General features: G+C 37.8%; 1 protein-coding gene across 2 annotated transcripts; it reads right to left on the bottom strand.

Moving 5' to 3' along the window:
• Positions 1 to 380: 380 nt before the first annotated feature.
• On the bottom strand, positions 381 to 26,333 carry TIPRL (TOR signaling pathway regulator). Of its 2 annotated transcripts, XM_060091299.1 has the most exons (7): positions 26,110 to 26,333; positions 20,128 to 20,307; positions 19,344 to 19,443; positions 11,818 to 11,949; positions 6,001 to 6,096; positions 3,565 to 3,627; positions 381 to 2,679 (listed from the first exon to the last, which is right to left on the bottom strand). In XM_060091299.1, exons 1-7 carry the CDS (start codon positions 26,211 to 26,213, stop codon positions 2,536 to 2,538), a joined length of 819 nt encoding a protein of 272 aa, XP_059947282.1. In that variant the 5' UTR covers positions 26,214 to 26,333; the 3' UTR covers positions 381 to 2,535. The 2 variants fall into 2 exon arrangements, with proteins under 2 accessions (XP_059947282.1, XP_059947283.1); XM_060091300.1 differs by lacking the exon at positions 11,818 to 11,949.
• Between the last annotated feature and the right edge of the window lie 1,140 nt (positions 26,334 to 27,473).

A 27,473-nucleotide genomic window follows, 5' to 3' on the forward strand; every position in this document is an offset into this window, starting at 1 on the left:
GTATGTATATTTTCAAAAACAGAAAGCATCAACCTATCATAGAGAAAACAATGGCTAATTAAAACATCCACAGAAGTATTGGGTTGGCCAAAAATTTCGCTTGGGTTTTTCCATAAGATGTTACGGAAAAACTCAAACGAACTTTTTGGCCAACCCACACTAGGTGACAGAGGGAGAGGAAGAACAAGAGCCCAATAGCTAAACTGGAGGATTATATTCTGGACTATCTGTTAGATTTTCATTTATAATCTGTCTGGAGAATCTGGCTATAATGTTGACCAAGTTCAAAACATAAAGCACAAACAAGAAAGGTATACCAAACCATTTTTTAATTAAGCTTCAAGAAAAACAAAATTAAATGAAATAGCAAAACACAGATCGGTAATTACTTATTGTTTATTCTCCTCTTACAAAAAGACACTTGGAACAAATAAATATAAAATGGTATATGTCTTGTTTAGCAATGGGCAAATGTAAGTTTTCTTGGCATTCTCCACAGGAATAAACTAACGAAGTTTTCAAAAGTACACTCATCCTATCCACCTCCCACCTTCTTCTATAAAGCAGTCAATTCTACAATTTTTAACAATGGATTCTCAAAATAAGTAATTTAAGACTGACTCAGGGACTAAGACATCTGAATCAAGTTAAAAATATATGTGTAATACGATGCTGCCCAGAAACCTCTAATTCAACTAATAAATATTATTACAGTTTTTCATTTTTTTATAATTTGTATGACTAAAGAGTCTGTTCTGTTCAAAGCTGCATGGCAAATAAAATAAACAGAAAGCAGAGTACAATATATACACTTTTCAGTCCTAAGAGAAATCATTAAGTACTGGTATATTTAACATACAGTGAACATGCCATGTATTTTCCTAAAGCCAACAAAATCCTGATTTCCTATACCTTGAAGGTGATGTAGCAGAAAGCAAACAAATACCCAAATCATTTGTGACCAGATTTAGCTAATAAAATTAGCTAAGAAAACAATATACACAACAACACACTAGAGTCTGAGTAAAGATGAATATCCAACTGTATTTGTTTCACTAAAATTTATCTTCAGGCTAATACCTGAAGAGTTTTGCTAATACTTACAATTAAATGTTCTTCTTTAATGATTTATGTATCAAGTGGAAATATGTACAATAGCTGTTTCAAACCAGAAAAAAAGGGGGTAATTCTTTTCCCCTGCCCTTTAAATAAAATATTTTTTGAAATCCATTTAAAGTAATTTCTTACTTGGTGCTTTATAACCACTTGCTACTTTATGGAGACCATTTTAAAAGGCAGAAAAGAATATAAAATGTTTAAAGGTTCACCATCAAAATAACCAAATGGATTTCAAATTTACTTTTGTAAACTTTCTGTACTACCTAGATCTTGTACTAATTAATTACACTTTACTAGATACCCTGTAATGTTAAAAACATGAATCTTTTTTTTTTTTTTTTTTTGGCCATGCTGCACGGCTTGCTAGATCTTAGGTCCCTGACCAGGGATTGAACCCAGGCCCTTGGCAGTGAAAGTGTGGAGTCCTAACCATTGGACTGCCAGGGAATTCCCAAAAACATGAATTTAAAAAGGAAAAACTGGCTTTCAGATTTTAAAATAAGCCCCTTCCTCCTCCACAGCTACCCTTCAAATATTTGAAGCAGAAAATTAATCTGGTTGCTTTAGAGGCTGATGTAATTTTTGCTTAAAACAATCCATATTAACACTTCAAACTTTTTAGGACCAACATCAAATTCAATATCCAAAATATTTATTCACTCTGAGGGTGCGTGGAAGGTGGAAGTAAAAAACGTCAGTACAAATAGAACCACACGTAAGAAAAAGCACCTGAAGATGGAGGAGAGACAGCTCTGACATCCTGTCCGTGGCACAAACCATGATTGTGTGTTTCCGTGGACAGAACACCTTAAGTTATCCAAAGACCTAGTTTATTTGTTTCTATGGCTGAAACTTTCTTTAAACTTCAAAAGCCCATTAAAATTTAGGAGGGTAATTTTTTTTTTTAATTTCTGGGTACAGATCATTTGAGATCAATTTCCTAGGAGGCAAGTCATGACTCTCCAGAAGTGTGAATAAACATAAAAAAACCCAAGGTAAAGAGCCACTACATCAACGTGAACAGTTAGGAATCGTATGAAAGTCACAAGGTGTTACGATTCACTGATTGAAAGTAACTTCCTCGTGGTAGAAGACAGCGTTTCATGATAGATACAGGTTATGGCCACTGCTTCTGAGAGATACACACATCACCCCCTACTGGTGAGACCCCACTTTGTGACAATTTAGAAATCTATATAAGATATAAATTTCTGGAATATGAATTTGAAGACAGAGAGTACAACAGCAGTTGAGTGGAAACTGCCTGCGACACTCTTTTATTATTTATTTTTCCTTTAAGGCTACAGAAAATCTGCACATAACAAGGCAATTAATTCTCATAATAAAAATACCCACTCCAAAATAGCCCCAAGGTCTCCAGTCAGATTCCACGGTCAGTATATGTTGTAATAAATTCTATTCCACAGGTGTACATTCTTTTGAGTCTGCAGGGTTAGGATCAATTCTTTCTGGAAATATTAGCTTTTCACAAACTGCCTCCTTTATCGGCAAATACTGTGATATTTCATTAGGTTCCGTGAAGAGGGAAGGTGAAACATGCTAGGAAATACATAAATCATATTAGCATATATTAAGTTACTGCACTGATAGTTTTGAAAATGCATTATACATGCATTCCTAAAGCATGCCAATTTTAAAATGAGATGCCATATATATACACATATATATATATATATATATAAGGAGCATCATCAGGTGTTCCTAATAATACCAGGTGTCTCTTGTTACTGACTCAGCTCTGTTACTAGATGGTTTCCTCAAAGATCATAGGAATATATCATTTATAATGCTCCCATAAATGTCCTAAGAATTTAATACATCTTAATCCAATCCCTTTTTCCTGTTATTTTTGTACCTTGAAAGCACTAGCCTTCAGTTAGATGCCAATATGTGGTCTACAAGAGACTCTATATAACTTTTCTAACCTATGTATATTCTATATATAGACAGAAATAAGCACTAAGAGTGAATAAAAAATATCAAGTTAGCAGGAAGGTATCACTTTTTAAACAACCCATTATCGAATGCTATAGACTTGTAGAAGACCTTTACAAGTTCCAGGGGAGCAAAAAAAAGCAGGGGAAATTACGTCCCCAAAAGTAAGTCATGGAAAGAACATCCTATTGCAGCTCCACCACCAACTAGCTGTGCGACTTGGAGTCACACCTCTGGGTCTCAGTTTTTCCAAAATAAAATGTGGAAATTGGATTGGATGATGGTTAAGGTACCTAACAACTCTAACTGTAGTTGAGATAAGTTCCAGAAAAAATACGCTCCAATAGCATTTCTCCTATAGAGCCCTATTAGGTAAATGAATGGATTTAGGGATGTAGATTTGGTGGATGGGTGGGGCATGGGGGAATACCATACTTAAAATAAAACATTAAAATTTAACTTCTAAGAACTGATATTTAAATACTGTACCATTAAATTAGCAATTTTGCTCTCTCGTGATGTATATTCTCGTAACATGTAGGTCTTGTCAGCCTATGTTTAAAAATCAAAAAAATTGCAATAAATTTATTTATATTGATTAACAAAATCCTTTCTATTAAACAGAACTGCCCACATTTTAGAACAGGTTGTGAAAGTACCATTAAGTCTGATAAGAACATCTACTTCTACAGTGAGATAACCAATTCAAGAATTCTGAATTATTAATTCCAATCTCTATAAATCACATTAATATCTGATACACATATGTAAACAGATTTAATTATCATGTAAGAAAAACACAAGCAAAGGTTTTACTTTGAAAGAAAATGTGTATGTTTGTAAATGAGATATGCAAGAGATTTTAATTTACTTCAAGTTTGGAACTACATCTTTTCCTTAAGCTATATTACCATCTACCTACATAACTGTTGCTACTCTTATGTTCCCCCCAAAAAAGTTTAAACAAGTTTTATTCTTTCCCGTTTCTAAAAAATTCTTATCAAGTTGTTTATTTACAGCCACTTTTTTGGTACTTCAGTTTTCCCATTTAAGACTTTTTAAAGTGAGGTTTTAGAAAGCAATTTATTACAATTTGTTTTTTTGGTAAAACATTATTTAATAAAAGAAAAATCACAAGATTATGCTCCCTTAAAGTTTCAATCTTTTATATCAACAAAACAGATTAATGCTCATTGTTAAAAAAAATCAAATACTATAAACGTATAGAGTATAAATCATCAGCAATCACAACCTCTACAGATAACACTATCCTTAACATTTAGAAATCTCTACATAAAATCTTATATAGATTCATACTTGCATCTTAAAAGTCAACATTAATATGCACATCTTTCCAAATCAGTTAAACAACTTTCTGCCATTAATTTTAATGGTTGCATATTTTTCTACTATATGGACTGTAAAAAATTAATAAACAGAAACCTCAATTAAATAGATTTGGGAGACTAGAATGGGGAGCTCTCATACCCAGCAACCATAGCAGAGCCCAACAGAAAAAAGAAAGACTCCTCTTATTTCCTGGCAAGGACTCAACCAATGGAAAGTCATGGATTCTCTGTTTACTGTAGCACTCCCATTTTCCTTTTCCTCTCTATAAAAGCCTTCTCCTTCCCTTGCCATGTGGGGACTTGCACATGGCTCACCATGGTTACAGACCTGAATTGCAATTTTCTGCTGATCCCGAATAATTCCAACTTTGCTGGAGAAATATCTGGCAGTCTATTTGTTGTAGGCCAACAGGATATAAACGGCCATTTAATCAATGCTCATTCAATGGGCATTATAGCGCCTTCCTTCTTTCCTTTTAGCCATTATAAACAATAGCATTGCCATGAATATTTATATATATACAACTCTATACAGCTGCCTGATTAATATTTGTGGGTTACTGTATGTAAGAATCTTTTGAGGATAAATTCTGAAAAAAAATCAATATTGTTGAGTTAAAGTATAAGCATTTCTAAAAATTTAGATTTCTGAGGGAGTAAAGTATAGCTTATTTTTAGTACTTTACTATCACTTTTAAAAAGAAAAAGATCCATCACAGTGACCATATTATTTCAAAAGAAAAAGAAAGTGCAAGATTTAGGAAAATACCAATCCAATCACATCTTACTGGGCTTAAATTCCAGTTCTGCCACCTATTAACTGTATAACTCGGGCAAGTTACTTAATCTCTCTTTGCCTTAGTTGCCTCAGCTGTAAAACAGAGATAATAATAGCATCTATTTCATAGGGTTGTTAGGAGAGTTAACAATTACTACGATTACCCTGACTGATACTGCTGGTTTCTTCTCTCATTCGTCATTCTATATGATCACAAATATGACGTTAAAAATTCATTCAAAAAGGATAGGCTGCTATAAAGCTACAAGAAGAATTTTCATGACTCAATTTAAGCCTCCCCCCTACATTCTTCACTTATTTTTTTAAAAACTTTGTATGTTAACAGTTCCTTGAAATGGAGCACAGAGCTTTCAAATATTAAAACAACTATCAAAATAATTGTATAATACAAATTTCTGGAGGCCATGAAATTGGTATTTCTAATATCAGGACATTACATAAACAACACATTACATAAACACTACAAAAAAAGTAAGAGTTAAGGGACAGTTTTCTTAAACAGATTAAGTTTAAGAGGTTTTTAAAAAGCATCAGACTCCCCTTTACCAGGGAGTGTCTTTTGGAAAACATGTTCAACTTGTAGAACTTTTGGAAAAGAAGATTTAATGTTTCGATAACTGTGCAGTCAATAGTGAATATGACACACCCAATCTTAAAGGTTAGACAAATAGCCATATAATATAAAGCATTACTGAATTTCGAAGTGTCAGACTGACGATGTAACAACACGAACAAGCCCAATGTCAATTAGTACTTTCATTAAATGAGAATAGATACCTCATGGTAAAGTCTTGTGTCATTCATCCTAATAAGCACCCCATCAATTCTCAAGAAAAACCGCAACAGCAAGAAAAAGCTAGAAGGCATTACTCTCTGGAAAAGAAAAACGTAAAAAGTATTTTAATGAAAATTAAATATTTTATTACTTTGCTGAAAGAAAAAAACATTTTTAAGGCATTGAAGGAAGGCTGAATGAGCCCTATATAAAACTCTCTGAACTAGAGGTTCTTTGCCCTAGCGCCAACCAAGGCTCAAAACCTTGTTTATACTATGTAACATACTGGTTTCAGTTTCCTACAATAGAAAAATATTTTTTCTAGGTCAAAAGATAATGAGGTTAAAAAGATTTAAAACTCACCTAAATAATGTGAAAAAAATAATTGTACTTATAGTAAATGTCAATACCAGTAATATCAAAATGAAAGAACAACCTAATTCTTTGCTGTTACTCATCTTTTATTAACTTTACATAAAGACAAGAGGGCTTTAATGGTATGCTCTAATTCAGTGCAACCGATTAAGTACTACTTCATACTGCCAAAGTCTGGTTTATGAGATCATTATAACACGTTCTTAACATCTATGATCTGTGTCACATCCATGTATTTCTATTTTCCAAGTATTACCACTGAAGAAAGTCAGAGTTAGTGGAGAGTGGGTACTGGTGGCAGGGAGGGAGGGGGTGGATGAGGTGTGGGGTCTTCAGGTCTTTCAAAAGAATATACCTCATGGAGTGCTATCAGAAACATGGCTACCTTTGTCTCTCCCCTTCAATCTACAGCCAGCAAAACATCCACAACTCAACAAGGGTATACCTCTGCCCAACGCAACAGGACACTGGAGAATTCCACACATCTGTACATCTAAAGGTGGGTGGACTGGAACACATGGAGGAGGCGGAACCAAGGGAACAGTGAAGTCAGTGCCTGCAATCCCAGCCCTATGACCGAGACGGATGAGCCCACAGCTTCAGAAAATCCAGTAGCAGCAGGAGAACCAGCACACATGACTTTGGTCTCCCAACTGTGGGAGCGTCCGTGGCCACAGGTAACTGGGAAGCAGTGGCAGTGGGGCCTGGGACCCTGACCCTCCCACAGCCCTGGCCCCCCATCCACAGTAGCAGAACCCTTATGACACTCAACATGGTGGAGGAGCCTGCACAACCCTGCTCCCCTCCAATTATCCTCCTCTTCCCACAGCAGAGCCTGTGTCTCAGGGGATCCCAGACACAAGGGAAGAGCCTACCATCCTCATGACATAGCAGCTCCGGCAGAAGCAAAGCAGCAACTACCCCAGAGGCACAAGAAGTGACAAAGAAGGCATGGAGCCACACCTCTTACAAAGACAGTGGAGGCTGGAAAGTGCCAATTCTCAAAAATAACCAGAGGTAGCACAGATAAGAGAAACCAGAAACTTGTGTTACAGCACCACCTACCAAAAAACAGAAGAAAGCACTCTCACTTCTAACCTGTCATTTAACTTCAAATGCACAAGCAGAGGAACATTTCATCGAGCACCATGAAGAACCACAGTAATACTATACAACAAAAAGAAAATGACAAATCTCCAGAAACCAAACTTAAAAGTCACAGAATATTTCAATCTAACTGATAGAGAATTCAAAGTAGCTATCATGAAGAAACTGAACGAGATACAAGAAAACTCAGAAAGGCACTTTAATGAGCTCAGAAATAAAAGTAATGAGCAGAAGGAATACTTTACCAAGAAGACTGAAACTCTAAAGGACCAAACAGAAATTCTGGAGCTGAAGAATTCAATAAACAATATGAAGAATGCCATTAGAAGACATTGGAAATAGAGCACAGCATATGGAAGAGAGTATTAGTGAGCTCAATGGTAGAAATCTAGAGATAATACAAGTAGAAAAGGAAAGAGAAATAAGATATTTTAAAAATGAGAAAATTCTACAAGAGCTCTGTGATTCTTTTAGGAAGGGCAACATTAGGATAATGGGTATCTTAAAAGAAGAGAGGGAGAAGGGAGCAGAGAGATTATTTAAAGAAAGAACAGCAGAGAACTTCCCAAACCTGGAGAAGGAACTGGACATACAAGTCCATGAAGCTCAGAGAACACCTAACCATCTCAATGCAAAAGACCTTCTCCAAGACATAATATTAAAACTGTTGAAAGTCAATGATAAAGAAAGGATTTTAAAGACAGCCATGGAAAAAAGGATAGTAACTACAAAGGATCTCCCATTAGGCTATCAGCAGATCTCTCAGCAGAGACCCTACATGCCAATAGGGAGTGGAATGACATTCTCAAAATATTGAAAGACAAAAATTGTCACCCAAGAATACTCTATCCAGCAAAGTTGTCATTCAGATATAAAGGAGAAATACTTTCCCAGACAAACAAATGATGAGCAAGTTCATCAACACTAGACCTGCCTTATAAGAGATGTTAAAAGGAGCTCTTTTACTAGAAACAAAACAGCAAAAATACACAAAGCTTTGAGCAAGGTGATAAATAGACAGAACCAGAGAATTGCAACTGTTTATCAGAATAGGTTTTAAAGAAAGCAGAAAAATAACTATCGCTATCTCAGTTTGGTAACAAACTCACAATATGAAAAAGGATAATTTGAGACAACAAAAACATAAAAAGAGAAGAGGAAAATGACAGAATTTATACACGTAAAAGAAGGTGAGACGCTATCGGCAGGAAAAGGACTATTTTCTCTAGGAGAGGTTTAATAAAAGCCTCAGGGTAACCACAAAACATAAACATAGAGCAGAGATACGGAACAAAAAGAAGAGGATATTGAGAAAGGTACAGAAAATCACCAAAACAAAATGGCAAACAGAAACACAGGGAAAAACAATAGAAATATAGAGCAACCAGAACACAACCCTATCTGATAAGAGCACTAGAAGCAAGCATCTTTTGTTCCAATGAGGTGACTCTGGGTGGGCTCCTGGATGGGAGCTGGTACCCAGAAAGGCCAAGCCATGATTATAAGCTTGGAATTTCCAGGCCCACCTCCACTCTCCAGAGAAGGGAGAGGGGCTAGAAATGGAATTACTGATTGATCATGCCTATGTGAAAAAGCCTCCATAAAATTCCAATGGCATGCGATTCAAAGAGCTTCCAGGCTGGTGAGCACACCCACATACTGGAAGGACCATGCACCCCTACTCCACAGGGACAGATGCTCCTAGGCTTAGGACCTTCCCAGACTTCACCCTATGTATCTCTTCATCCGTATTCTTTAACACAGCAGTCCCCAACCTTTTGGCACCAGGGACCAGTTTCGTGGAAGACAATTCTTCCATGGACTGGTGCAGGGGGGGATGGTTTGGGGATGGTTCAAGTGCATTACATTTATAATGCACTTTATTTCTATTATCATTACATTGTAATAGATAATTAAATAATTATACAGCTCACCATAATGCAGGATCAGTGGGAGCCCTGAGCTTGTTCTCACTTGCCACCCCCTGGTAGGGTTTTGATTTGAGTCTGCAAGCAATTGATTTATTATGGTCTCTGGGCAGTCAGACCTCTCTGCTAATGATAATCTGTATTTGCAGCCTCTCCCCAGCGCTAGCATCATCGCCTCAGCTCGATTCCCAGGCACCACATTCCTGGTTTCTCACCTACATCCATATTTACCAGCCTAATCTTTGCTTCTATAGGAAAGAACTTCATTTTTCCATAACCTATTGCCTCTAAGCCAGAAATTATGGCATTTATTTTATTTACAGCAATATCTGTTACATTCTGAGAAAGAAACCAAACCAGAAAGGAAGTTCACTATTCTAATGAAATGCTTCCAGGCATTCTTAAAATGGAACCCTATCACATAACTTTTTAAAAGTTACACTAGGTAAGAAGAAAGCATTTTAAGATGATGTTACGTTTCAGTTTGAGACTTACTATTTACTCTGATACACACATAATACATTTATGCCCATACCCTTTCCAACTCCTTCAGCTGAAAAAGACACATGCTCCCTACATACCGACCCACTTGTATACCCTGTAGACTATCTACCCACTTGGATACAAATGCACATCCAGATATGCAAACTCATAATGAACATTCAACATAGTCAATTCCGTAGGTAGGTAGACAAGTGAAAGGTACATGACTGGATGACCTGGAGAAGGAACAAATCTAAATGACAAGAGATAAACTGGGGGAAAGTTATAGGTGAACAAGGAACAATCATCTAATGCTAGAATAATGATATATGTTACATGGTATAAAGAAAACTCTGTCACTAATTAGTGTCACAATCTTAGATAAACTAACTTTCTGGGCCTCATCTATAGAGGCTAGACTAAATGATTCTCTAAAAATTCATTACAATTCCAAAATCCTATGATTCTACAGAAAAACTCAGCTTAAAACACACTTATTGCTGCTTTTGACTTATTGTTTTCATTCTTTATTATTATTTAAATCACAGTATCCATAATCATGCTCCAAGAACAATGTTTGATGTTGGGGCCCTTGTCTTTGGCAGTCGTTATGATAAGTGCTATAATAGAGGGGTTAAAAAAAAAAGTAAAAAGGGCTTCCCTGGTGGCGCAGTGGTTGAGACTCTGCCTGCCGACGCAGGGGACACGGGTTCGTGCCCCAGTCCGGGAAGATCCCATATGCCACGGAAGGGCTGGGTCTGTGAGCCATGGCCGCTGAGCCTGCACGTCCGGAACCTGTGCTCCACAACAGGAGAGGCCACAACAGTGAGAGGCCCGAGTACCGCAAAAAAAAAAAAAAAGGACCATATAGGAGTATGGTAAAGGGATATTTGACTCTGCCTAGGGGAGCTGTGGAAGGCCTTACAGAGGAGGTGACATTTTAGCTGGATCTTAAGGTTAAGGCATTTAATAAAAAGTTTCAGTTGAAGTTTCTCTGGAAAGTGTTAGAAACCCAATTATAACCTAATAGTAAACAAATAGGGGGTCTATTTATTATTCTTTTTTTGCATGTTCCACCAATAACACTGTTAATGGAAGTAGTCTGTCCTCCGCTGGTAGAAAAGAATACAAAAAAAAAAAAAAGAGGGAATTAACACTTGTCATTTCTGTTTTCCACTTCTATGCTGGAGACTAAAGTGTATTTTAATGGGGCACTGAAATTCTGACACGTGGGTGACTTTTTAAAGTGACATCCAGGGGCTTCCCTGGTGGCGCAGTGGTTAGGGATGCACCTGCCAATGCAGGGGACATGGGTTCGAGCCCTGGTCTGATAAGATTCCACCTGCCACGGAGCAACTAAGCCTGTGCACCACAACTACTGAAGCCTGCGTGTCTAGAGCCCGTTCTCCGCAACAAGAGAAGCCACTGCAATGAGAAGCCCACGCACTGCAACGAAGAGTAGCCCCTGCTCGACGCAACTACAGAAAGCCTGCATTCAGCAACAAAGACCCAATGCAGCGAAAGATAAAAAAAATAAAATAATCTAAAAAAATAGAAATAAAATAAAATGACATCCACTGTGCTGTCTGCAGATCCTTTCAATTATCATTTTTAATTCAGAAATGTGAAAGCTGAGTCACAGTTTTCATTTAAATTAAATAATAAACAAACAGCAAAGTAGCCAGACAGGTCTACAAAAAAATGATTTGCTAAAGTCCTAACAATATACAAAATATACAGAATACAATATATAAAATATGTAAGATTTCATGAATTTTATGATGGATATTAATAAGATGTATTCTAGACCCAAGTGAAACTTTACATGACATCACGCTAAGATGGTATGATTTCAAGTTAGTCTTGTATTTCTGACCAATGGTAAAAATGGAAGAAGTTAATTTTAAACACATTCACAATACTCACAATTTTCACACTCAGGCTTGAAACTCCATGATCATGAAGTTCATCCTCAAACAGGAGAACTTCTTCAAAAAACTTAATCTGTTCTCTGGCTTTCAATTTCTCTGTATCTATATGATCTGTTGTAGGTACAACCTAAAAGAAAAAATATAAGAAGGGGTACATAAAAAAAAAAATTTAGACAGCTTTCCTACCTGTATTTTCTGCATAGCCAGAGCACCCGGTTCTAAATTTGGGTGTTATCAGTAGACACGAAAAACGAGATATATGCCTTGTCCCTGAAAAACCTAAGATATCTGATATTATAGCTTCACAACATAGAGAGTCAAAATTCATCATCTTTCATATGAAAATCATTAAATAGAACACATTAAAATCAAGTGCTCTATTGTGACTATGAGAAAATTAACCATCTGAAAATTAGTCAATGTGATGAACTACTACTATCATAGAAGTTCAAAGCAGTTTTGTGCCATAAAAGTCTACTTTTACAACATTTATTTGGAACTTAAAAAAATTTTTTCCCATTAGAATGATGGTATATATTTTAGATCCCCAAATCTACAAACAAAGGTGTTTTAAATACTGAGGTAAATAAGAACTTTTAGAGAAATTCTAAGGGACACTCATAGCATTCCAAAGGGCTTTAGAGGATACCGGCTATTTTTTCAAAGTATTATTTTGTAGCCCCCGGACACAAACATACATAACCCAACAAAAGCACCAACAGTCTCAAGGCAGGTCACGTCAGTAGCTCACTAAATCCAAGGGTCTCCTAACAGTAACATGAAAGTATGATTTGTGATACCATTCTTTACTACATTCAATTTCACTCAAAATGTTCAGCTTTTCAATTCTTTGACATAGTTGTATCATAAATAAACACAACAATGCCTGTCAAACCATAAGAATTCAGTAAATGGTAGCTATTATTTTACTTTACTTAGTAGCTATGACTAGGTCATTTGTTTGACTCATGCATAGAATTAAGAAATGAAGAGCAGTTTCAGAAAACTGGACAAGAATTAGAAAAATATGATACAGATGTCCAAGAGATTACATAGATTTTGTGGGAAAATGATCTTAGGGAGTATTAAGTGATGCAGAGGGAGAAAAGGCTGCTATGAAAGAAACTAGCAGTTTGTATGTGATTCCCAAGAGGTGAAAAAAATGTCCATAGTTCTTCCATGTTTACCTACAGATAACATTTTAGCCCTCTGCAATTTTATTCCAATATGTGTCTACAGCAGACATGAGACCACACGTGAAGGTGAAATTCAGAGTGGGGAGGGAACGTGAGGGATAGGGATAGGGCAGCATATAATCAGTCCCTTGCATCACTTGCATGTTTGTGATCTATTTAAGACCAACGTTGGTGCCTTTAGGATTCCCTAAGAGCATAAAACTTTAGTTACTATTAAATAAACACAACTTCTAAATTCCTTACTTTTCAATTAGTTTTAGTTCAAAGGAACACATTTGAAAATCCTCCTTATAGATACATCGGACTTCCAAAAAATGAATCATTCCATGAATTTTCTCATTAGTAAATGGCTACTTCACTAATATTTCATATATGCCTTCAGTAAATGACTGGTGAACATGTATCCATCAGTTTGGCCATTTACTTGTTCTTATAAAATGTTTGAAAAAGAAAGACAAAAAATAATTAGATAACACATGGATTAGAGAAATTCAATATATTTAACTTATCTATATACTATCTTCTTCATTCATAAGGACAAATATGTTTAAAACTTTGTATTTCTCTGCCTTTTCTCTTCCTCAACTCCACTTATCTCCTCCCTGAACTCAAGCATCTGAAAAGAAAAGGTAAAACAGCTACACTTAAGACATATGGAACATTTTTGACTTCTGGTATTGTCAAAATAAGTAACCTGGACAAACCCTCTTGCTGAAGACAATTTAAAAAGCTGGATGAAAAAACAAAAACTTCTTAAAAGCATTATATGGTCAAGGCACTAAAGAATGACTGGACTGATATCTGGAAGAGGACTGGAGCCCAGAAAAGTGAAAGTGAGCCTACAGTTTTCCAGCTTTGGCCTTGAGGCATCAGCAATGACTGGACAGAGGAGAGGCTGAGCTCTGCTGGCACCATAATTGCTCAGTATTCACTAAAGGCAGAGGCCTTGGAGAATTCCTTGCCCTGATCCCAATTTTGGGATGACATCTCAAAGTGCTACACTGGCTGCACAGCTTCTTATATTACACACCCAGTAAACCTCAAACTCTGGCCCCATACCAAAGGTTAGCAAACTAAGACTTCCAGGCCAGTGTGGGCCGCCACCTATTTTTGTATGAACTGCAAGCTGAGAATCCTTTTTACATTTTTCAAATGACTGGGGGAAATTTTTTCTTAAGAATATTTCATGTCACATAAAAATTATATGAAATTCAAATTTCCATGTCCATAAATAAAATTTTACTGAGAAACAGCTATACCCATTTGTTTGCATATTGTCTGTTTGCTTTCGACTACAGCAGCACAGCTGCGTAACTGCAACATAAACTCTATGGTCCTCAAAGCCTGCAATACTTACTATCTGGTCCTTTACAGAAACAGTTTGCAAATCTATGCCCTTGACTATGAATGCCCTCAACTGCCCACCAGAAATAAACAAAAATCCTCTGTGGAGGAAAAACAGGATTCAAAGAAAAATAAGAAGGCATATTAGGAGTCTAGACACCATAAATCAGAACCAACAGAAATAACAAGACAATAAAAGACACTGGGGACTCTAGGTGTTGAAAATATGAGGCCCAAGCTGTAAAACAACAATGCACACTAGTTTCAAGGAAATAAAAGCTAAGGTTGAAAATTTCAAAAGATACTAGGAAATATTTTTTTAAAAGAACTATGATCGGGAAGGGTCCTGCTTGGGAGTGCTCACAATGTTCTATTTCTTTTCCTGGGTGGTTACATTTTACAATTCATTAAACTCTACCTTCATGTTTTATGGACTTTTCTAAGTTATTCCACAATTTTTAAAAAGCTTAAAAAACATATGGAGCACTACAAATATTCTTGATACATTACAAGAAAAATAAGTCCTGGTCACATCTTTCAAGTGGAACCTCCCTCACATCAGATGGAGGCTCATAATAAGGAAATTACTTGACATAAATATTTTTAAATTTATCATATAAAGTTAATTAACAGCAAATGCTAAGAACCCTATGTTAAATTCCCTTTTTAAAAACTGCTGAAAGTAGTGTGTGTGTGTGTGTGTGTGTGTGTGTGTACATCCCATTAGGAACATACAGTGAAACTGCTATGTTTTACAATGATTTTTCTTTTTTTAAAAAATGGAGATATAACTCCCATACTATACAATTTACCCTTTTAAAGTGTACAATTCAGTGGTGTTTAGTATATTCACAAGACTATGCAGTAACCACTATTATCTAATCCAGAACATATCATCACCCCAAAAAGAAACCACCATACCCATCAGAGTAGTCACTCTCCATTCCCCACATCCCCCAGCCCCTGGAAGCCAATACTCTAATTTCTGTTTCTATAGATTTGTTTGTTCAGCAAATCATTCTGGAATCATATACATGTACCCTTGTGTCTGGCTTCTTTCACTTAGCATACTGTTTCCAAGGTTGTAGCATGTATCAGTGTTTCATTCCTTTTTCAGGACTAAATAATATTCCACTGTCTAGATATACCAGTTCTGTTTATCCACTGATGAACATCTGGGTGGTTTTCACATTTTAGCTATTATGAGTAATGCAGCTATGCATATTCATGTATAGGTTTTTATGTGGATATATAGTTTTCAATTCTCTTGAGTGTATACCTAGGAGTGGAATTGCTGGGTTACGTGGCAATCATGTTTAACTTTTTTTCTAATTGCTGGCCAAAAAAAAAAAGGCATAACAAGAAATCTACCATTTTAACCATATTTAAGTGTACAGTTCAGTAGTGTAAATTATATTCACATTGTTGTAAGATGGATCTCTAAAACTTTTTCATCTTGCAAAACTAAAACAGTATCAGAATTGTTAACCCATACCTCTGAGGAAAACAACTATCAACAAGCATATGCAGTTCTTTTTGCCTTTTGTCTTATACACTCCATTCATTTCCAATGTTTATGTCAACACATTCCTGCCCTAAAGTTACTTTTAAAAGCTCAAGATATTAAAGATGATATACAAATGGCCAACAAGCATAGTGATGTTCAACATCACCAGTCATTAGGGAAATGCAAATCAAAACCTCTCATACACTGCTCGTGGGAATGTAAAATGGTACAGCCACTATGGAAGACAGTACAGGGGTTCCTCCAAAAATTAAAAATAGGATTACCATATGATCCAGCAATTCCACTTCTGGGTATATACCCCCCCAAAAAATGAAAGCAGAACTTTGAAGAGATATTTGCACACCTATGTTCACAGCAGCACTATTCACAATAGCCAAGAGGTAGAAGCAACCCAAATGCTCACTGACAAATGAATGGAAAACCAAAATGTGGTATATACATACAATGGAATATTACTCAGCCCTAAAAAGGATGGGAAGTCTGACACATGCCACAACATGGATGAACCCTGAGGACATTATGCTAAGTGATATAAGCCAGTCACAAAAAGACAAATAATGTATGATTCCACTTATATGAGGCATCTAGAATAGTCAAATTCACAGAAACAGAAAGTAGAAAGGTGACTGCCAGGTGCTGGGAGAAGGAAGAAATGGGGAGTTGCTGTTCAATAGGTATAGAGTTTCAGTTTTTCAAGAGGAAGAAGTTCTGGAGATTAGTTGCACAACAACATGAATATACTTAACAGTATTTAATACACTTACAAATAACTAATATAGTAGATTTTATGTTACATATTTTTTTACCACAATGAAAAAAAAGGAAAAAAGAAAGCTCAAGATACTGAATCACACTAAGTTGGGCAAATGTTCCAATGTGCTTTAAAAAAAAAAAAAGCTTTTTTAAATGCATGAACACTAAGCATGTTTTATTCCTAAAAAGCAGTATCAATAGAAGGGGCAGTCTTCTACTTATATTTTCCTGCATATTCAATTTATTTATTTAATAAGAAAGAAGAAAACAGCCAAACGTTGATAGGTTACTATAGGCCAGGTACATATTAGGCATTTGACCTGTTTTCTCATAACATTCTCATACCACAATCTGAGAGAAGTGCCTATGGTAGCCCAGACAACAAATGACAAGGCTGGATATGAATCCAGCCAGGTCAGTACAACTCTGTGACTGGCTCTCTCCTCTTACACCATGCTACAACTCAGAGTAATAGGTTTAACAACCTAAAGAGTGAGAAAACATTAAACACACACACACACACACACACACACACACACACACACACCAACAGGCCCCAGCAACTAAAAACCAAGAATTTAAGGGCAAAGGAAAGGCTTCATTCTAATGCCTCATTCTCTGATATTCTTACTGTACACATAAAATACCTTCTCCCACACAGGCAAACACTTCCTATACATACCAGGGCTTCTGAATAGAGTTTTAAGGAAGAGCTGAAGGATTAAATAATTTAAAATCTCAAATAATATTACAGGTCAAAAAATCCTTAGGTATTAAAACAAAGTTAAAAGTAAAAAATGTTCCTATGAAAGTGATCCTCCACATATAACAAATGTGCTTAACAAGAAGCTCTAACATCGGTGTTATGTTACTAAGAGACGCATACTTTAAGATCTTGAACCCATTTCTTCGTCTACAAAATAAGGATAAAAATGCCTATCCTACAAGACTATTTTGAGAAGTAAGCAACAAAGTCCTAACAATTTTACCTGGAAAATAGTCACTCTATTTTTTAAGGCAATAAAGGAACACATTCATCAACTCTGTTTAGACCATAAAGCAAGGGTAAATACTATTTAGACAATATAGCTACTTTTACTCTTGGTATTTCAATAATATTAACTTAGTTGCCTTGACATCTGAGATATGATATTATCATAATAATAGCAACTGCCATTTATTAAGATCTTATTGTGTTAACAGACACTGTGCCATAAACACCTAATACATGTTATCTTATTTACTACCTCACAACTGATATTATCCCTAGTTTACCAAAGTGAGAACTACGGCTTAGCAAAGATTAAATTGCTTTTCCAAGCTGTAAAGTGACGGTGCTGGGATTTGAACTCAGGTTTGCCAAAGCCTGAGCTCCTTACCACTAGGGAGTGGTTGATCACATTGGCATTTGTCAGCAACACCTTAGAACAAATTACATGACAGGCTGAAGTGCCAATAAAGGGTACTGAGCACATGTCTTTCACCTCCTACTACTCTCTCACTCCCTGTCTCTACTGCTGTGGATCTTGCTCCTTGATCACAGCTAATGCTACTTCATAGCCTCCAGGAGGCTTTTTTTTTTTTTTTTTTTGCTGTACGCGGGCCTCTCACTGCTGTGGCCTCTCCCGTTGCGGAGCACAGGCTCCGGACACACAGGCTCCGCGGCCATGGCTCGCGGGCCCAGCCGCTCCGCGGCATGTGGGATCCTCCGGGATCGGGGCACGAACCCGTGTCCCCTGCATCGGCAGGCGGACTCTCAACCACTGCGCCACCAGGGAGGCCCGTTCCTCCAGGAGGCTTTTATAAGTCAGCTCACAAAGTAAGTCATCATCATTGCATTGGGTTAAAACAAGCTCTCGTTTCCTCACTCCTTGAAATGAGATATCAAAAGGCCTACACACTTTGCCAAGTTTTGCAATCAGGAGTGAAAAGAGAGAATATTAATCTATGAAGTATTAATGGACTAGAAAAACCTTCCTCCACCATTAGACTGTAATGGAAGGATTTTTTTGTCTGTTCCCTGCAGTATCCATGGCTCTATGTAGCTAAGCTCCCAATATGAGGCCTACCAATTCCACCTTCCTGGTGTCATTTACCACAAAGTGAATCTCTTCTTAAGCAGGGCTTACACAGATGCAACTTAACATTAATATAGAGATTTAGAATTCATTGAGAACTTTCCCGTAGATTACCTTATATCTGCTGTGAGGTAGATATTTCTGTTTATCCAATTTACTGATAAAACAAAACCAGTCAGATTAAATAACTTGCCCGAAGTCACACCAGGTTCACACATAGTGTAGGCAAAACAATAATCCAAGCTGTCGGACCAAAATTTCTATCTGCCCACATATCCGTTCATCTGTAAAACTGTAAGCTACTAGCTAGCAGGTTCTGTCTAAATCACCTAATACATTACACCAAGAACAGACACATTTTAATGCTTCTTGAGAGCGATAATGGTAACATCAAGGCAGTCTGCCATTGCTACCAACCACATTTTTAGCAAAAATTGTTCCACTATGGCTTTCTTTTATTTTGTTCTGATAATCAACAAGCAAAATCCCTTTACATTAGGTTCTGAAGCCTCGCACAACAGAAAGTAAAGTAGCAGCATAAAATAACCCATTACTAGAAAGTTCTAACACTGAAATTGTCCAAGGCAATCAATGACTCATAAAAGCAAAAAATAAGATTTACCTTTAGCTTAAGTGATTCTCCAAGTAACGTTCCCTTATAATCTGTTGTATAGGTCCAGTCATACGGCTTGATAACCTCCTTAGAGTGCTCACCCTCCGTCCTCAAACACCAAAACGAGAAGGGTCAGTCAGTGATGTAGAATATAGATCATCCGTCTTCATTTATCACACCAAATTACATTCTACAGATAATATAAAATACCCTACTGAATACATATACTTGTCATAATTCACTAATACAAGATCTGTCTTAGTTTTTCTGCACATTTATTGTTATTTAACTTGTCATGTACTGATAATGTAGTCTCTCCAATTAATCTGTACACTGCCTGAGGACATGGTTTCAAGGCTTATACTTTTTTCAAAGAACCTAGTACATAACAGGCACAAAGTAAATAACTGCTGATTTGATTATGAAAGAAAATACATTTTTCCTAATTTCAATGCTCCTCACATTTTCAACGCAAATCATAAGTAAACATTGTTCTTCAAAAATAGGAACATTAAAGTACACAGTGTAATGCTTCTTCACTAAAGAACACTGAAAGCTCAAAAAAGTAAACCCTACATAGCTCAGCTCAATTGTAATTCAATTTAATTCAAGAAGTATTCAAGAGTGGGGTAATTAATCTCCATTTTATGGATGAGAAAAATGAACTCTAGAATGATTCAACTATCAGATTTAATAATAGTACTAGCCATTCTAATAAAATACACATATCACAACTGAATATTTTTTCAACTCTTTTCTTTTTTGTTTAACCCATAACTACCCAGATTCCCACCTGCTTTCCTGCCACTCTTCAGCGCAGGCTACTTTAAGCATTCCTTGGTAGTTGTTCACACATCTTAATGCATCTGTAGCATTGAACTCGATCCCAAAGCCAGAGCCATGCTGGATTCTTAAAACGTTGTCTCCAAACATCATTTCAGGGAGAGATGGCATATGCAATTCATCAGCTAACCTATGTATAACCAAAAGTCAGCAGGATTATTTTATATCACTGTTGCCACTTTTGCTGCCTTCTGATCCCCACAGAATACCTTCTACTCCTAAACAAGTTAAATAATACATGATTTAATAAAATGATATATTTGTAAAGTCTATAAATGGTTTCATCATCCATTCTCTCTGTGTATATCTTTTTGGCACTGTATTAGGTAGTGGGCTAAATTAGATAATAAACAAATATACAAATAAATACACAATATAATGTCAGCTAGTAACAAGTGATATATAAAAATTAAAGCAAGGTGATGGGGGAAGCACTGTTTTAGGTAGGATGATCACAGATCACATCTGAGACAGTTGAATTTGAGCCTCAAAACTACCCTGTGAGCTAAGAAAGGCTCAGAGAGTTTAAGCAGCTAACTCAAATCACAGAGCCAGTTAAGTGGTAACACCAGGCCTATTTCCATTATATTAGACTGCTTTATAAAGACCTGGACCTCATCTAGCCAGCCTCATTATATAAGGAAGTTTTATTAGACATACTATAAGACCAGGATCACAAATTATTAACCCACAGATGTGTTTTGATTAGCCTACACAATATATTTTTTAATATTTGAAATAACTGGCAAAATTATTGAGGTGCCAATAAAAATTGAGAGATTTTTGAGAAATCTGGACTTCTAGTTTCTCTTAAAAAAAAAAAAAAACACTTGGCAACATTGGACCTGTATTTCCACGTGACACCAACTGGCTGGAGCTGAGTGGAGGTTGCCCCCTTCAAGTGGGGCATAGACTCTCTGGTTCACTGGTCTCCTTGGCCCTTTAAAAGCTGAGTCTGTGACCCCTGTTATAAAGACTTTTAAGTGGCTACTCATTACTTCTGAAAAAAGTAGGTCAATGTATAGGTTACCATGCCTTATGACTCCAACCCCTGAGTTACAACCAGGACTGTCAATTTAGGGATGAAAGTTTGGCTTCTTAACCAAAGGCAATTATCTATGGGCTGGCAGGAACCCCTGAATTTTAGCCTGAGAACTCTGCCCGATACACTCATACTGAATTGAATAACGGCCAATTAAACTTACTCTGATCCCCCTTTTTATAAGTCTGAATGACAGTTAAATGAAGCACAGACCAAGAGACATGGCATGACACAGAACCATGTGGTAGAGAAGAGGGGAGAGTGAAATTTTTAAGTAATAGCAAGAGAAGCAGATAGAGCAAAGTAGAGACTGAGAAATAAGGGTGACAAGAAGATTAGAGACATCCATAGTTGGGGCCACAAGAACTGCTGTTCATTTTCTGAGCTAATTCCTATGTTTAGTTATTTCCTCATGTATTATTAAATTCTCATCACTTGAGGCAACACGGGGGTGGGGAGTGGACGGGAGTCTCCGTTCCTTGCAACCTGAAAGCACAACTAACACAGAGGTTCCATGGAAGTGATTTTCTGGTTATCTTATGTACCAATTTTTTTCCGTTAATATTGATTTTGGAAAATTTTCAAAATGTATTGTACACTTCTCTTTGTTTTTAAACAAAACATATAAAATGTTATTTTACCTTTTCTTGCTGACCAGAGATCATCATATTTAACAATCTTGTAAGACAAGGTCCTCAAGTTCAATCGAGTGTGTATACCTCTCGCTACTCTAGATTGTAGGTATCTGCCCCTGAAGCACCCTCATCCCTTTTTATTTGGTTTCTTATCTATCAAAGGATGGAAAAGCAAACAATCATACTCCTTAAAATTGCATAATGAATAAAAAGAGAACATGAAAAATGCTAACAATTCATTTATTAGGGCAAAGTGACTATATGGAACTCTTTTCCTTCCTTACATTTCCAATATGGTTACAATTATAAAGTATGCAATAGGGTCAAAAGTGTAAATATGCTCTGAATGAAGTTCTAACGGATCCTGAACAAAGCACAGACTTTTAGTGCAAGTGTTCTATGATAGCTACTTTAGCAGAACCGAAGGCTTTCTTTTCTTTTTTCTTTTTTAAGACTTCTGGATTTTTGAACAGCTACATAGTTATACTTGTTAGGTAAAGTAAAATAATGCTATATTAACGAATATATTCTTACATAAAACTAACAAAGGATCTATGCATATCCCAAGACCACAATTACTCTCTTTCCAACTGCTTTAAATTTCCAATCAGACACACCAATCAAGTCTTGTATATATATTAAAAACAAACAAGCAAAAACCCCTGCATAAACAAATTAAAATACTTAAGCCTTAAATGGAAAAAATATTGATTCTTATTATAAACATCTACTTCATTCCTGGATCATCAAAGCCCCACCACTTTCAAGAATAAAGATGGGTTCTAATTCCACCATGACTGCCCAGGAGAGGACTTAATGCACCACAGTCCCATGTTTCCATAAGCTTCCTATCTCTGGTGAACTTTTTGTTCTTACACAGCAATTATATTAATTTTGGCTATGAAGAAAAGATAGCAATTAAAGATCCTGTTTCTTGTAGGAAAACACCTTCACCAGCAAAAATTCTCTACTTGTTGCAAGCTTTAAAAAAAAACAAAAGCACCCACTGAGGGAAACAAGCACTTGCTCACTTGATTTTCAGAAGAACTATATCAATTTACATTCCACCCTGGGGCAAAAATTAAGAAAAAAGAACCAAGAACTTAATCAAATTTATATTCTTTGACCCAAAATATCAGCTTTGGGAAATCTGTAATATAGAAATAATCCCCAATGTAGGAAAAAAAAATTATACACATTAATACTCATAATCATCTTATTTTTAATAGAAAAAGAAATACTCTAATTATAAAGAAATAAATGGTTATGTAAACTATAGTATATCCATATGATGAAATATTATGGAATCATTAAAAATACTTAAAGGGAGAATATAATGGAGAAAAATGCTTATGATACAATTGTAAAGAAAAAAAACAGGCACACTGCATGTTTATTTTATCTCTGTGTTTATGTATATGTGCACATATCAGTGATCTAAACTTTTAAGTTGCACATCTTTAGTATGATATCTAATAACATTAATTTTTCATCATAAATTTAAGTGAAATTTATTCTTTTGTTATTAGGAAATAGAAAATATTAAATACTAGAGAGATCAACACTCCCCTGCAAATGTCCATAGACATATGAATGGAGAGAGAAAATGTGGTTTAAAAAAAAGAAACAGGGCTTCCCTGGTGGCGCAGTGGTTGAGAGTCTGCCTGCCGATGCAGGGGACACAGGTTCGGGCCCCGGTCCGGGAAGATCCCACTTGCCGCGGAGCGGCTGGGCCTGTGAGCCATGGCCGCTGAGCCTGCGCATCCGGAGCCTGTGCCCCACAACGGGAGAGGCCACAACAATGACAGGCCCGCGTACCGCAAAAAAAAAAAGAAACAGAAAACAAAAAAATACGAAAAGAAAATGTGTTTTATACGTACAATGGAATACTATGCAGCCTTTAAAAAGAAGGAAATTCTGCAGTTTGTGACAACATGGATGAAACCTGAGGACATTATGCTAAGTAAAATAAACCAGTCAAGTAGTAAAGTTTTAACTACCTTACTGGATAACGCATACCAAATACGAACTAATATAAGATGTGATTCTTTGGATTTTTTCCAACACATCTGGAAAAATCTGGTAGTCCTATGAAATATTCCAGTCATATATGTAAAAGAATCACTGCCACTAACTTACACTTCTTCAAATGTCCTAAATTCCGAGTATCTTAAACACAGGCCAAATACAGAGTATCTTAACCCCATTTCTAATGTCAAGCTTCACCATTAACAAATAGGTAGGACCATTTATAAGGCAAGGAAGACAGGAAGCCTCTATGGGATTAAGATGCCTTAATTCATTAAAGGAAGTATCCTTAATCCAAAGTTTCCCCTAATTCATTTATATAGCACCCAAGAGATTTCTATACCCTAGGGCAAGGCATCACAGAAAAATTTAGGATAGGAGCAGATAAACCTTTCTTTTGTCATAAGGAAAAAGGACCAAGTATACTCAGGCAGAGCTGTTTTAGAAATAATAAACAAGGAGATTAAAGATCTGGAATTTGATTCCCTTAGAACTCTCCATGCATCCAGCACCTCTTAGGGAGTCTGTAAGGAAATTATATGGGTACAATTTGAAGCTGACTGCTTTATATACCACAATTATATATATGGTGCAATATGTAACAGAGAAAGTTATATGGAGAGGAAAACTCAGAGAGTAACTCAGTCTGTGGTGGGATGAAGGGAATTTTTTCCCTTTCTTTTCTGTATTTTCTCAATTTTTCTTAGTGACTCTGCAAGAATGTTACTTTTTTTTTTTTTTTTCAATTAGGAAGCTAAACATCCTTTCATGACTCTCCTCTCTTCCCTGGTCACTTCCCTCTGCCTAAATCTTAAAATGTCAGTGCTCCCTAGGGTTCCATCTCTTCCTTGTCTTCTGGATAACTTCTAGATGATCTTAATTCATTCCCAAGCCTCCAGGTATCAACTATAAGCTGATGATTCCCAAACCTAAATCCATGGACAAGTCATCTTTTTTAAGCTCCAAAATAAACGCCTAAGACACCTCCACTTTATAACCCACACACAACTCATATTTCAGCAAAACTAAACTCATCCTCTATCCAACACCTGCCCCCAATCTGCTCCTCCTCCTGGGTTTCTCACCTTGTCCAACGGCAATGAAATCTTGCCAAGGGTATAGATTCCTCCTTCTTCCTTCCTCCTCCTATCAAGTGGCCATCAAATTCAGGCACTTAATCTTCTAAAACCTCTCCTCTCTCCCCTTCTAACTGGTTTCCTTACCCAGTCCTGCAGCCCACCAATCCATCCTCCACATCACCTCCAGAGAAATCTTTCAGAGTGTACATCTGATAATGTCTATCCTTTGTATAAAATGGCACCCGGTGGTAGTCAGATAAAATTCAAAACTCCTGAGCCTGGCATAAAAGTTCTCTCAGTGGTATCTCCACTGCCCAGGGGCCTACCTGCCTCTGGCTTCTCACTACAGTACTCCCCCTTTGATACCTCACACTCCAATCACACAGAAACAGTCCTTCATGGCTCCCACTCTCTCTGGCCCACCGGCTTGCCACGTGCCCCCGGACCCCGCCCCCCCCCCGATTTTGTCAAGATTCAGTTCAGGCAGCACAAACGCATCACAGCTGTCACTCTCCCTGGCCTTCCGGCTTTACACATGCCCCCCAGCCCCACCCCATCCCACAGACTTTATCAAGATTCAGTTCAGGCATCCCAATTTCCCGGATACCTTGTTCCCTTAAACAATCTCAAATAACCCTGCATATACACCTATATCAATTCACACTGTATTATAATTGTCTGTCTCTCTCACAAGACTGTGAATTCCTCGAGGCAGAGACTGTCTTTCATCTTCTGTATCTCACGTGCCTGGCACGGCACCTGACATGCTAAAAACCAAGCATATATATCATCCCCGTTATCAACCCCTGAGAAAACAGGTCATAGCCACCCAGAAAGAAATAGTCTAAAGGTGGCGCAGGCTGCGGCAGGTAGAGACCTACGGGAGGGGAAAGTCCACCGTAACAATCATGCTCTGCTCAAACCCAGGCGGAGTGACAATTTCACGAAGGCAGCGCCTGGCGGCCCGAACCGAAGGACAGGAGGTGGCGACAGGAATATTTCCTGGTGTTGTCAATTCAAAGGTCCCGTCCGGAGGGACCCGAGCCTCCGCCCCCCAGAGAAGGGCTGGGGCTCCGCCGAGCTCGCCCTGCCTCCCGCCCAGGCCCAGCTCCCCGGCTCGCGCCCGAATCCCAGCCCCGGAGCCTCACTTCTCCACATCCGCTGACTTCATGATGTGGGTCTTGGACGCCGTCAGCTTCCAGGGCCCAAAGGAGAAGTCCTGGTGGCTGCTCTGGAAGCCGTGGATCATCATGGCCGCAGCGGGGCTCGCGTGGGCCACACGGAACAGGCTGGAGCAGCGGCGGCAGCGGCGGCGGCGGCCGACACCGGTCCCTCCGCCTCCCCCCAACCCAGCCCCCTCGGCTTCCGAGCCGTTACCATGCCCGGCCCCACCCCGCCCCCTGCCGGCCTACCCGGACGCAGGCCCTCCTTTCCGCCTTCTTCTCCGCCCCTCGGCTTTTTGCTTCCGGGACCAGTTGCCAAGGTTGTGTGACCCACGTCTTACGTCACGACGCACCTGAAAAAAGGAGGGGAGAAACTGCTGAGGGGCGAGGCTCAGGCAGCAGGGGGTGTGGTCAGGGGCGCACCGCCCCCTGAACTCCCTGGACGACGTCGTCTTGGGGCATTTCAAGGAAGGTCAGTGTTGGAAAAGGCGAATACAACGTGATGCTAGACGACTTTGCAAAGCAGGGAATTACCTGTCGTGTTGGCGAATTGCTGTAGAGAGGAAATGCCCTACATTTTTGCGTTGAGGACAAAATTTTAAAATCACTTAGAATTTAGGAGGTTCAGCATCAAGTGCTGCATGACAAGTGGACATCTAGCTACTATGGACTAAGACTTATCAAAAATTTCATCCTTCAGGGCTTCCCTGGTGGCGCAGTGGTTGAGAGTCCGCCTGCCGATGCAGGGGACACGGGTTCGTGCCCCGGTCCGCGAAGATCCCACATGCCGCGGAGCGGCTGGGCCCGTGAGCCATGGCCACTGAGCCTGCGCGTCTGTAGCCTACGCTCCGCAACGGGAGAGGCCATAACAGTGAGAGGCCCGCGTACCGCAAAAATAAAAACAAAATTAAAACAAAAAAAGATAGAAGCTTACTATCTCTAAATACCCTGTGCCCTTTATGAAGCTCTAATGATTAGAGCTTAGGTTGAGTTAAAACCTGCTTCCTTGTTATTTACATTATTTGAACTTGGTCTTGCCCTCTGGGGCATCATGGAACAGGCATATTCCCTCTTCTTCATGACTGTTCTTGTTCTTATTTTAAAACAACTTTTACACCTTTCCCTTGTCTTTTAATTCATCCATTTACTTATATATCTACCTATCCATCCATTCACCTGTCTGCTTATTTAGTCAATGAATATTTACATTTCTAAGGTCTGAAGCACAGTACTTGGAGAAAAGCATTACAATGAAAAATATGAATAAGCTATGACATTCCCCAGCCTCATGCAACTTTGTTCATCTGTGCCACATGCTAAGCATATGTAGATGCATAAGACATTGTCTA

This window comes from Mesoplodon densirostris, chromosome 2 (assembly GCF_025265405.1).
Source record: "Mesoplodon densirostris isolate mMesDen1 chromosome 2, mMesDen1 primary haplotype, whole genome shotgun sequence".
Lineage (NCBI taxonomy): Eukaryota > Metazoa > Chordata > Mammalia > Artiodactyla > Ziphiidae > Mesoplodon > Mesoplodon densirostris.